The 12,923-nt window shown below is 40.5% G+C and overlaps 1 protein-coding gene across 17 annotated transcripts in view; it reads left to right on the top strand.

The window, feature by feature from the left end:
* The window catches only part of LOC105492667 (nebulin), a 224,230-nt gene that overhangs the window by 194,263 nt on the left and 17,044 nt on the right, over positions 1-12,923 (top strand). For 16 of the 17 annotated variants that reach the window (XM_071072745.1, XM_071072759.1, XM_071072757.1 and 13 more), the window contains 10 exons: positions 352-462; positions 850-960; positions 1,588-1,701; positions 2,442-2,546; positions 7,423-7,527; positions 8,514-8,618; positions 9,255-9,347; positions 9,968-10,060; positions 12,092-12,184; positions 12,657-12,749. In XM_071072745.1, the coding sequence (XP_070928846.1) occupies positions 352-462; positions 850-960; positions 1,588-1,701; positions 2,442-2,546; positions 7,423-7,527; positions 8,514-8,618; positions 9,255-9,347; positions 9,968-10,060; positions 12,092-12,184; positions 12,657-12,749 (1,023 nt within the window). The remainder of the gene's footprint in view (positions 1-351; positions 463-849; positions 961-1,587; positions 1,702-2,441; positions 2,547-7,422; positions 7,528-8,513; positions 8,619-9,254; positions 9,348-9,967; positions 10,061-12,091; positions 12,185-12,656; positions 12,750-12,923) is intronic. The other variant, XM_071072760.1, reaches the window with a different exon arrangement.

Genomic DNA, 12,923 nt, shown 5'->3' with positions numbered 1-12,923 from the left:
CCTTAAGAAAGATGTGGGAAAGTTCAGAAGAGACAACAGAGGATTCAGAGTCTTGATGGTGCATCCATCCTTTCACTCTGCGAAGGGCCTGCCCCAGTCACAACGTTAGACTGATGAGTGAGGGGCCCATCAAAGTGTCTCAGCCTCTGAGTTTCCTTGTGGTCATTTGCTCCAGACAAAATATTTCAAGTACAATCATACATGTTTCAAATGTGTGACCATTAGCAGAACTATGATCCAGTTAAGAGCCCATACATAGAAAATGTTGTAATTTTTTTCTTCCTGAGATGGAGAGATAAATTGTAATAAATATTCTTTTTTTAACTTGTCTTTCCTTCCAACTTACATTAGAAAGAATACAGGAAAGATTATGAAGAGTCCATTAAAGGCAGAAACCTGACTGGCCTGGAGGTCACGCCAGCTTTGTTACATGTCAAATATGCAACTAAAATAGCAAGCGAGGTAGTGCCCACTTGGTGTTTTCTTTCCCTCTTAATCCAAATAATTGCACTAATGACACTCATTAATGTGTTCCTCCTACCATTTACATCACCACCTAACTGTGGGTTTCAAACTGGGTTCTCATGTGTTTGGTACTACCACCTAATCTATTACCATGTTAATTCTTCTAATTTTTTATTTGAATATTATCTTAGCACTCTGTTAACTTCAAGTTTTCATTTGATATTTAATGTTAACTGATCATGCTTATACCCTGCCTTTATTCATATTTTTACTGAACTGTGAACCCTTTAAAAATTGGAATTGTTTTTTATTTTTTTCTTCTTTGCCTAAGAGGATCAATCTAGACTTTCTTGTCAGTGTTTCTGCTTTTCTTTCATGATATAGAAAGAGTACAGGAAAGATCTAGAGGAAAGCATCCGTGGGAAGGGCCTCACTGAAATGGAAGATACACCTGACATGCTAAGAGCAAAGAATGCCACTCAAATCCTCAATGAGGTAGGCCCACAGCTGACAGCCTGCACATAATTCATAGAGCATCATTTCTTTGTTAGCCAAATTATACTGGAAAAAGCAAAACAAAAACAGAATAGAGAAAAACAAAAACAGAATAGAGAAAAACAGAGCTTTTGATTTTCAGATTCCATATCCAACATAATTGTTAACCATTACGTAAAATATATCTCAATTTCTGATGGATATTATAACAGTATGTTTCTGTGGTGGTTATAATCTATTTGATTTAATTTGATATATTTGGTATGCTCATTTACATAAAAACACTACACTGGAGTGGTGTGTGCACCTAAGTGTAATCTTAGTTATGTACCAAACCAGATATACAATTTACTTTATACTCTAATCTTCTAAGCAGAGAATGCTAAAAGTATTCAAAAGAAGGCCTCTGTTGACCCATATTGACCTGCATAGAATAGTTTCCTCTAGAGGGCTTCTGCAGACGCCACTCCATCCTACCACATGGAAGAGTGAAGGTGAAGAGTAGCAAGCGACACTATCTGTGACAGCTGGGGTGGTGTGTTGTGTGGCTTTATATTCACTCTGTATGTTTATTACCTAGTAGTAGAATTTAGGTACCTTTTTTTTTTTCTTTTAATGCTACTATAGAAAGAATATAAGCGAGACCTGGAACTGGAAGTCAAAGGAAGAGGCCTGAATGCCATGGCCAATGAAACTCCGGATTTTATGAGGGCCAGGAATGCTACTGATATTGCCAGTCAGGTCAGTGCTACTATTCGATGTCAATCTTTCAGGAAAGTAGTTGTAACTTTAAGGACATCAAGTGTCCCTCTGTCATCTGATTTATTGGTGACAGTCACATGCATACAATGGCATTCTTGAACATCTTCCTGGAGGAATCCACCCCAATGAAAGGATGGAGGACCCTTTGCCAGGCTCATTGCTGTCTGCCTTTCTGAGTCCATAGGCTCTGGGGACATGCAGAGCAAAGGGCAGAAACTGAGGAATTAAGTAGCTTTTTAGAGCTGGGCAGACTCGACATCCTGGCCTTGTTTCTGAGTCAATCCACTCATTTGATGCCAGGAATTCCTTGCTTAGAATATCTTGGGAGTTCTTCCTCTCCTTTCAAGCCCTAAGTTTAGAATGGTTTTTAGGCATCTTAGCTTGTCTAATGCTCATTGGTATGGGTCTTTTGCTTATTTGTCATCCTCCCAGCTTGTATATAAACAATCCATGCCTTACTATCTGCTGATGATCCCTCCTTACCCATATCCCATCCTGCATCCAACTAGATCTTCTCTCAACAGCTAGGACTTGACCTTTCTTACTGAATTTCACTCTTTAGTATAAAACTATGAACAAAATAGGAAGAAATGTCTGTTGAATGTCAAATGAATAAGTCCCTCTTGGAAAAGAAATATGGCTCACCTCTTAATCAAATCAAGCCAACAACTGTTGTGCACATTGTAAACATTTACCCAACTATTGGGTGTCTTTTACAGATTAAGTACAAGCAATCAGCAGAAATGGAGAAAGCCAATTTCACTTCTGTGGTTGATACTCCAGAGATCATTCATGCCCAACAAGTCAAGAATCTTTCAAGCCAGGTAAGGACATTCGTCATGCCATCACTCAAACCCCAATCACCGAAGAATGGAAGTCCTTCCATTAATACCTTAAGAGATTTTTCAAATCACAGTTTTTCCCAATAAAAAAGAGATTCACCAGGTGCGGTGGATCACGCCTGTATTCCCAGCACTTTGTGAGGCCAAGGCAAGTGGATCACTTAAGTCCACGAGTTTGAGATCAGCCTGGGCAATGTGGCAAAACCCTGTCTCTACAAAAATTGGCCAGGTGTGGTGGTGCACACCAGTCCCAGCTTCTAGGAAGGCTGAGGTGGGAAGATTGATTGAGCCCAGGCAGTTGAGGCTGCAATCAGCTGTGACTGTACCACTGGAGTCCCCTGGGCAACAGGGTGAGACTCTTAAAGAAAAAAGAGAGAGAGACAGGCCTGGCGCAGTGGCTCATGCCTGTAATCCCAGCACTTTGGGAGGCTGAGGTGGGCGGATCACGAGGTCAGGAGATCAAGACTATCCTGGCTAACATGGTGAAACTCCATCTCTACTAAAACACACAAAAATTAGCCGGGCGTGGTGGCGGGGGCCTGTAGTCCCAGCTACTTGGGAGGCTGAGGCAGAAGAATGGCATGAACCTGGGAGGCAGAGCTTGCAGTGAGCCAAGATTATGCCACTGCACTCCAGCCTGGGCAACAGAGCAAGACTCCGTCTCAAAAAAAAAAAAAAGAGGGAGCGAGAGAGAGAGGGTAACCTACGATGCAGGAATTTTAAGGCACTGAAGAACTCTTACATGGTACAACTTGTAATTAATGAATCAATATTTTAACATGTAAAATCTCTTATGTGGCTTTAAAAATGTGTGCGCAAATCTGGAAGAAACAAAGTAGCCCACATTTGAATTACCAATCTCAAACAAGATTGAGATCGAGACCACACAGTCTAACCCCTGACTCCCCTCATGATGAATAACTCTCCATCTTCCTACAAATAGAGAGATGAAGAAAAGTAGGCTGTCCTTCACACCCCAGGATATGCCCTCATTTGTATTAATGATTGTCAGTGATGGTCAGGAGTCTGCAATTTGTTTAGAGTGGCACCAGATTAGAATTTGTGCTTGTCTTCTGATCAAGAAGTTCCAAAGCAGTAGTTAACCTGCCCTAGCTGTGCTTTATAGGCACCTGGGGATGTAGATTCCCTGGTCCAACTCTGGAATTTTGACACTAGTAAATCTGTGGTAGGCTCTGGAAATCTATTTTTGTTTGTTTTTAATTTTCACAGATTATCTCTTAATGACCAATCAGGTTGGGGAATCAAGGATTTCAACCCTTTATTGGCAACATATAGTTGTATGTTGTAAAATTACACATGAAAAATATAGTTATCACTAGAGAGTGGTTTGATTAGGAAGCAGGTGTATTCAAATGGTAGAAATCTTTCTTTTCTTTGAAGGGTAGGGATGTGGAAGAATAATTAGCTTTTTAAAAATTACCAAAATTATATGAGCTCTGAATTATCGTGTTGTGTTCATTGAGGGAGCCAGGGAGGCTGACAGTCTTTGGGCTGTGAGAGGCTCACCAGCCTTTTACCTTCTGCTTTTGATACTGCTGATCTTTAATGAAAGCTTCAGCACATGGGCCTATCCCAGTGTAGGATCAAGTGACTTGCTCTGCTCTCCTGGGGCTCTCTCTGGCTGGTTCCTCAAGGCCTAAAATATAGCCAGGCAAGTTAGTTCCTCCCCAGTTCAGATCAGTATTTACAGTTGAATGGTAAATACTGGTGAGATGGTGCTTGTGTTTCCACAAACTTGCTTCTCGATTTCCAATGGAGAATCTGTATTTATAATTCTTAAACCTCATACCTGGGGGTTAAGGCAGGCAATGTCAGCTGACTCACAAATTTAGGATACTATACAGTAGTCTCCCCTTATCTGAGGGGGATATGTTCTAAGACCTCTAGTGGGTGCCTGAAATTACAGACAATACCCAAACCTATATATACTGTTTTCTCCTATACATATACATCTATGATAAAGCTTAATTTGTAAATTAGCACAGTAAGAGATTAACAATAATAAAATAGAACAATTATAACAATATACTGTAATAAAAGTTATGTAGTTACATGGATGTGGTCTCTCTCTCCCTCAAAATATCTTATTGTAATGTACTCTTATTTTTGATCAAGGTTGACTACAGTTAACTGAAACCGTGGAAAGTGAAACCTCAGATAAGTGGGGACCACTCTACTGAATACTTAATGCCAGTATGGCAGGCCAGGTCTCACAACTGTTTCAGTACTAACTGAGTGGTTAAGTTAGATATTAAAAGCCAGTGTCCCTGTACAAAGGCTGGGATGTAACAAAAGCCCACCAAAAGTTTTGCCTAGGCCTTTCCTGGGCCTTAAAGCATAACAAAATAATGAAGGAATTCTTAACAGGACCCATGTAGAATTAAACAAGTTTTACTGTGGAGTCTAAAAAAACTCCCCAGGCCTCCACAAACAAGTTTATTGAGGGTCTGAAGAAACTCCTCAAACCTCCCTGATTTAGCAGGAGACAACGTAAGAGTAATTACCCCAGCACCTGACCCCATTTAAATTAAGTAAATTTACTGACGCTCCAGAGGAAGGTCTTCAGAACTCAGACCTTAGTTATAAATTAAAAGAAGATGGCCGGGCGCGGTGGCTCACGCCTGTAATCCCAGCACTTTGGGAGGCGGAGGTGGGTGGATCACGAGGTCAGGAGATCGAGACCATTCTGGCTAACACGGTGAAACCCTATCTCTACTAAAAATACAAAAAAATTAGCTGGGCGTGGTGGCGGACACCTGTAGTCCCAGCTACTTGGGAGGCTGAGGCAGGAGAATGGCGTGAACCTGGGAGGCGGAGCTTGCAGTGAGCCGAAATCACGCCACCGCACTACAGCCTGGGCGACTGAGCAAGACTCCCTCTCAAAAAAAAAGAAAAAAAAAATTAATCACTTATGTCTTTAGATGAATGAACACTTACACATAGACATATAGCTTAAAAGGTATATAAGCTCTGAAAAACTTCATAATTTTGAGTTTGGCGATAATTTCCAGGACTTCTCCCAGTAACCAGTTACAAAAATAAAAACTCTTGGCTGGGCACAGTGGCTCTCGCCTGTAATCCCAGGACTTTGTGAGACCAAGCAGGGTGGGTCATGAGGTTAGGAGATTGAGACCATCCTGACCAACATGGTGAAACCCCATCTCTACTAAAAATACAAAAATTACCTGGGTGTGGTCATGCACACCTGTAATCCCAGCTATTCAGAAGACTGAGGCAGGAGAATTGCTTGAACCAGGGAGTCAGAGGTTGCAGTGAGCCAAGATTGCACCACTGCACTCCAGCCTGGAGACACAGCGAAACTCCGTCTCAAAACCAAAAACCAAAAACCTCTTTTCCTCCCCAGTTCATCTGCATTTCGTTATTGGGCCACGAGAAATAGCAGCCCAACCCTCAATTCGGTCTGGGAACACCAGGGAGTTAGGTCCCTTTCTCCCAGAATATGTCCAAGTTCCGTGTTCAAATGTGATTACCCCTCTAAGGGATTAGCACCAGCTCTGCAAACCAGTTGAGGTAGCTTTTGCTTAATCTTGGAAAAAATAAAAGAAAAACAATAAAAATAAAAATAAAAGGAGGATTGTTTCTATTCTTTTCCCAGGACAATGAGAACTGTTTTCTTTACACCTACATAGCTAAGGAGTCATCTAGGTGACTTTTTCATGAACAAAACATTTGTTCCTGGTGAACTACCTTTTCTTCCAAAAAATCTTGTCTTTAATTCGCTTCCATTTAGATTAATAAAATCTAGGCCTACATCTCTCATTGGCTGAAACTGTTTCTTTGTTGTCTCTGGCAAGATTACAAATTTCAATACTTATAAATGTAATTCCTATATTAACAACATAAATAGAGACGGAATAGTTTTATCCCCATTATAATAGTGGCTAGTCTCTTTCCTCAGCCCTCAGCCCTACAAACCAAAACTTCCCTGAAAAGTGGGAAAAACTGGAGCTAAGTTAAGCTAGAGAGAGAAGTGAAAGGACATAGCGAGAAGCGATGAAAGAAAAATAAGGCTCTAAAGGCAAAGTGTAAGTGTTCTGCTGCAGAGAATAAAGACGATCAGTTTGGTGGTGGGATTGACTGCCCACTGGTATCTGGAAGAGCAGCCTCTATGGATATGTCTCTCCAGTCAAAGGCTGGGGCAGGACAGGGGAGCTCAAAGAATAGTGATGTCTGGCTCAGAGTAGTCCTTGGCCAGTCAGCTGGCCTTAGTGGTGCTCCAGGTGTGTCTGTTTGGTAGAGCTGCCAGTCCTGTCAGGCTGCTTTCTGCAGCATCAAGAGCCATATTCTGGAAACGCCTCTGGGCCTGCCTGCCCGCCTGCCCGCCCAGTCCTGCAGCCGGGAGCCCTGACCACACCTGCTCATGGCTCAGTGAACATCTTGTCACCAGCTAAGGCTTTCTAAAGGTCATGTCTTTGACTCTTAACCCTCCAGCTTCTCTCCACCAGCTTGTTGAGCAGTCTGGCTACATAGCTTCATCCAGCCCAGCAAGGACTACTGCCACTGGAGGCATCCCCATCTCCCTCTCTGGGCATTGCTGGCTATGACTTTCCTGTGGACCAGCTAGCAAGGTTCCCCCTCTGCCAGCTTTGCCATGACAATAGGTCCTACTGAATGTGTGGGCTCAGTGTTCCTGGAAAGGAAAAGTATGGTGCTCTTTGACTGAGACGGTTCTTCCTTGCAATGCCCTAACATCCTTGGACAGTTAAGAAAATACAAAGGACTTTCCCTCTGCTGAGCCTGGAAGGGCTATTTTAGGTCCCACTGGCCTATATCCCTGTGGTGTTTACCCTCCTTATTTCTTGGAATCTATTCCCAGAAAAAATACAAGGAAGATGCTGAGAAGTCCATGTCATATTATGAGACTGTTTTGGACACCCCAGAGATGCAGAGAGTCCGGGAGAACCAAAAGAACTTCAGCCTTGTAAGTTTTTATTAAATGTAAGACACAGCCCACAGGCACCTAGGGGTGCTGAGGAAGATGCCTCTGGATATCCCAGGCCTGCAGTGGGGCTGTTGTGCAGCCCTCTGCTACTCCCATCCTGCCCCAGGAAGTGTGTGCTCAATTCATCTCTGGCCTCACCTTACATCTTAATCCCAAATCACAGCATGAAAGACTCATCTGTTACTTCGTTGGTGGTGTAGGGGAGAAAAAATAGTATCTTTTCCCCACCCATGGCAAGGTTCATGGCTAAAACTCTTGTAACAAAAGACAGATTAACAAGAGACACACATACAATTTATTTAATAAAAGCTTCAGAAATGACGACCCAAAGAAACAGGAAAATGTGTGTATTTTTAAGGATAGAGATGCAGAAGTGTGACTGGACAAAGGGGTATGATCCAATGGTAATGAACAGGTGATTTAGCAAGGCCTGTTTATTCAGATTCTCCTAGTATCTCTGTCTTTGGCTCCTATCCTCTGGGTCTAGGGAGGACCCTTCTGGAAGGAGGGGCGTATTGCCTGCTTTAAACGAAGATCAGATAATTATTATCTGCTTTAGGAAAAAACAGAGAAGGCCGGAAAAACCCTCCTGCTTCTGCTGTTTTTTCAAATGTCAAGGTGCCATATTTTGGGATAGTGTATCCTAAACCCTGTCAGTGGCTTTCTTTATGTGAACTATCACCGCTTTCCATTAGTGGTGACATCTATCTTTTTCAAAGTTAAATCTAAGCAAGAGATACTTAAACAAAAACAAACAAACCCCTAGCTTTATATGTTTTTTAAAATTAGTTTCTCCACAAAATTCTTATCAAATAATTTCCCTTGGGCTACCAGACCATAATTATTGTGGCACAGACTTTTTTTTTAAAGATACAGGATTTTAATTTCCTTTACATAATATAGGACAAATAAAGAAAATAAAGCAATGTTGAAATCTTAACAAGATATTTACTCTTTCTTCATAGCTCCAATACCAGTGTGACCTTAAAAACAGTAAAGGAAAAATTACAGTTGTTCAAGACACGCCAGAAATACTGCGTGTAAAAGAAAATCAAAAGAATTTCAGCTCGGTATATTTACTATTTATTTTGCATTTAATGCTAACCTGGTCATTTCACTCTCCTCTTTAAAAATATACTAGCCTTATATTGATAGACAATTAACATCTAACCTCCTCAGTAATACTAGCAGTGATTTGCTAAAATCCCCCATACTTTGCTCCAAAATCCTCTCTCCAGAGACCATTTGAAATAACTTTATATCTGCTAACAAAGTAACTTTTATTTTTAAATTTTAAAATCCCAGAATAGTAACATGTGTTGTCTTGCTTCAAGAAGATAGATTTCTTTTTGACACTGTGATTTCTTTTGTTATTTCTCCCCCAAATAACTGATTGACTTTGCATTTCTTTAATGGATTTTGTGTTACATATGGGAGGGTTTTGTTGTTAATCCACATTTCCTGGCTCTTCTCATCCTGTGTTAGTATGGTACCACAATCTTAGAAGAAATCTTAAGATCTGGAAAGTGATCCATGTTGTATATCTGGTCTGAGTCACTGGTACTGACATGGAAATGTCAGGCGCGATGCTCTGGCACTTGCCTGGGAACATCGTTTTCACAGAAGCCATGTGTCCTAGTCTTTCTCCAGGAACTGCTGGGTTTTCCTTTCTTCTGTGTAACACCGTCCTGATTCTCAATGCCCAGGTTTTATATAAAGAGGATGTCTCACCAGGAACGGCTATCGGAAAGACACCTGAGATGATGAGAGTGAAACAAACACAGGACCACATTAGCTCGGTAAAGACACAGAGGATGCACTTGTAATATTTTCTGCCTCCCTTTGATAATTTACAATGACCTATGAATTGCACTCAAAGCCTCTGTCACCAGAAACAGCTTATATTGCTAAAATAGGTGCCTGTGTACCACCACCACACGGTATACACCAGTGGCTAGAGTCATCTCATACTCAGTGCAGTGCCTTGGCGGTTTTCGTGAGGGAGAGATTACATCTGAAAAACGGAGAGGCTTGTGAGAAGGTAGAATCCGGTACAGCCAAAGAACCAATCTTCCTGGATACATGAATGTGAATCTGTTTGTCCTAGTCAAATGACGTGTTGGCCATAAAGACATTGGGATATACAGGAAAGGGCTGCAGTCTAAATAGGGTTCCCCACTCCTGCCCCAAAGAGACGAGAGAGACAAAGTGTCCCTGTCCTCGGAATTGTTCTCCTCTTACCCAATATCAGAATGAGTTACCCAATACCAGAATGAGGTCCCATTCACACTAAGTATAAAGCTTGCGTTATTTACATTGTTGATTTTTTTAAATTTGGGGGTTACAAAGAACATGTACATGTTGGGAAGAATAACTGTCCAGCATGTAATAATACCTTTTCCCACTTTTAAATGTGCAGGTGAAGTATAAGGAAGCAATAGGACAAGGAACTCCAATCCCTGACCTGCCTGAAGTGAAACGTGTGAAGGAGACGCAGAAGCACATCAGCTCGGTAGTGGCCATACTCTCAGCTTGCATTTGTGTGACTGGCTATCTCCCAATTGCTACCCTGGTGCTCTCTCATCCTTCTGCTTCCTATTAAGAGCTTCCATGCCTTGGGGATGTTGTGAATTCTCCCTTAGTCTTGATGGGGTCACTACAGGTTGCAAAAGTAGTTAAGAAACCTCTCTTCTCATAATCAAGGAGTAGAAGGGACTTGGCTTTCTTTTCCTACCTGTCACTGACTTGAAGCTCATGGACTTGGCTTCTTAATGATTATGCCATTCGTTTCCAAAGTAAAAGGTTTTGATGGTAGTAATAAGGTTATTGGGATGATCTCAAGTAATTTAACTAAAAGCATATACATATAAACACAGAAGTAGTATAACATACTTTGGTTTTGTGTATATATATAAAACATGTGTGTATGTGTTATGTGTGACACATCATATGAATGATAGGATTCCCAGTGTCCAAAAAGACCCTGGGTAGACATGTGAAGTCTCTTCTCCCCTCCCTTTCAAGATTTCTTGTCCTGTATTCTTTGCTCTCTCCATCTTGTAAATGCAGTGGTGCAGGCTGTGATGGACCTACAATGGCATATTATACATTAAACCCATGTTCTCTCATGGGAATTTCAGGCACCTGTGCAGTTTATTGCGGGGCGGGTGTCCCCAACACCTGAAATATCAGGTTAGCACATTTGTCCTGACCTTTTGTCAAGCAAGCCCTGGCTCTGCACCCCCACCCCTTTTCCCATCCATAGGCAGAGTCTAGGCAGGTGTTGGCTACTAGCAAGAGACTATGTGAAGTTTGGGAAATAGTTTATGGCCAATAAAAGGTGAGGACCTTGGTCTTGGGACTCCCCTCGTCAATGGAGGACTGAGCTCTCATTTGATTTTCTTTAAAAGATACTTGGTATTTCTCTTGCAGGTTGTTCATATTATTTAGATCTCATTCCCTTCTCACTCCCTGCTTATACTCTGGCTTCCTTGTGGTACAAATTTCATTTAGAGTTTTGTGTCCTCTAATATGGGTTGAGAAAGCTAGCCCAGGCTCCTTTGTCACTTTGCATTACAACTTCTTGGTTTTCTTGATTTGCTTTGGGCTGTTGTCTGTGATCAATTCTGCTGCTTTGTTGGGTGAAGAGTAAAGAAATGCAACTTTGTTACCAAGAAGGTAGATGTTCAAAGGTTCCTAGAAGTTTCCTTGCAAAACAAAGCTATCATGCCTAGCTTGTCACCGATTTTAAGAATTAAAATCTGGGTATGTTGCTCCCCACCCCATGCACTAATACACCAGGGAATCCATCCATTTAAAAGAACCCATTCAGTCCTTTAGGCTGAAAACTTAATGTTAAGAGTTAAGGAGGCTCAGAAAGTGGAGGTTCCTTAATGTTTTCATTAAAATGCATAGTCCTTCGATATTACTACTAAAAAATATGGACTTCTCCCAATTCAGAAAACACTAGTTTACTTGATCCAGCAATTAGCAGTAAAAATTTCAAGTAAAGATGCTCTTCCTGAAAAATAAACCGATTAAACCATCTCATATCCAGGGACGAGGCTCCTACAGATTAGGAGCCAGCGAGGAACATTCATTAGAACATATAAAACAAACAGAGAATTCTCGATAAGCCTGAAGGAATAGAGTATCCTGTGATTAGAAAAGTTTAAACCAAGCAATCTATTCATTAAGTACAAGTCTACTGCAGGCCTACTATATTTAAGGCACCAATGCTAGATGCAGCAAAATGGTTGGATTTTTCTCATTGGTAAATTTATTATTATTTAATGCATTTTAGGCATGCACTAAGTGGTTATAGAAAATGCGTAATTTAGTGCCCAGTTTTCAAGATAGTAAATTTTTTTACTACTTTGGAAAAGACAACATAAATATTTATGGAATTTTTCCCCCTGTTCCTTGAATGTTTTTGAGAGCTAGATTGTTTTTATGAGTTTCCCCCAAATAGCCCACATGTAGCTGCTATCTAAAGGATTTACGGTCATTTTACCTTTCTGGGTATTCTAATTATTTTCTACAGGTTATGTACAAAGAAAACTTGGGAACAGGCATTCCAACCACTGTGACTCCAGAGATTGAGAGAGTCAAACGCAATCAAGAGAACTTTAGCTCGGTATTTACAAATATATCATATACAATATAAATTATTTCCCACAAAAAATTTACCACAATAACCATCTTTTTTAAAGAAAGTAACATCTTAACAATTCTGTGTGTTTCTGTGCGTGTTGTGTATTATTACCTGACCAAAACCACATTAATACAAAATGACTCACATTTCCGATTATACTTTAACATTTTCAGTGACTTGACTAGATTTGAAATACTGTAAGTACAATTAACAAGATTTCTCAGCTTTATACTTATATCCTATAACTTAATGCTTTCCATTGTACTTTTTCATTTCCACAATTAGCACTGTAGAGTTTACCATTAAAACTGAAAAAAGTAAAAACATTATCCTTACTAAATATTACTTACTAAAAAACTGTCTCCTCACATATAACCCCTTCCCCCACTTCCTCCCTTCCTTACTCTCTGTGCTTGTTTTAAATGTCCTCTGGGTACTTTCTTGTATCTCACAGGTTTTGTACAAAGAAAATTTGGGGAAAGGAATCCCAACAGCTATCACTCCAGAGATGGAGAGAGTCAAACGCAATCAAGAGAACTTTAGCTCGGTATTTCTTAGGGGGCCAAAAAAAAAAAAAAAAAAAAAAAAAAAAATCCCGTAATTTTATTTAAAATAATAACACCTTACAAATGTAAAATTACTAAATTCATATAATGAAAATAATAATACCAAATATTACCTCAGTTTTCAACCTGAATCTAATTTAGTATTTAGTTCTGGT

Source organism: Macaca nemestrina, chromosome 11, assembly GCF_043159975.1.
Source record: "Macaca nemestrina isolate mMacNem1 chromosome 11, mMacNem.hap1, whole genome shotgun sequence".
NCBI lineage: Eukaryota > Metazoa > Chordata > Mammalia > Primates > Cercopithecidae > Macaca > Macaca nemestrina.
Note: the sequence above shows the minus strand (reverse complement) of the source record. Positions and strands in the feature narration are given on the sequence as shown.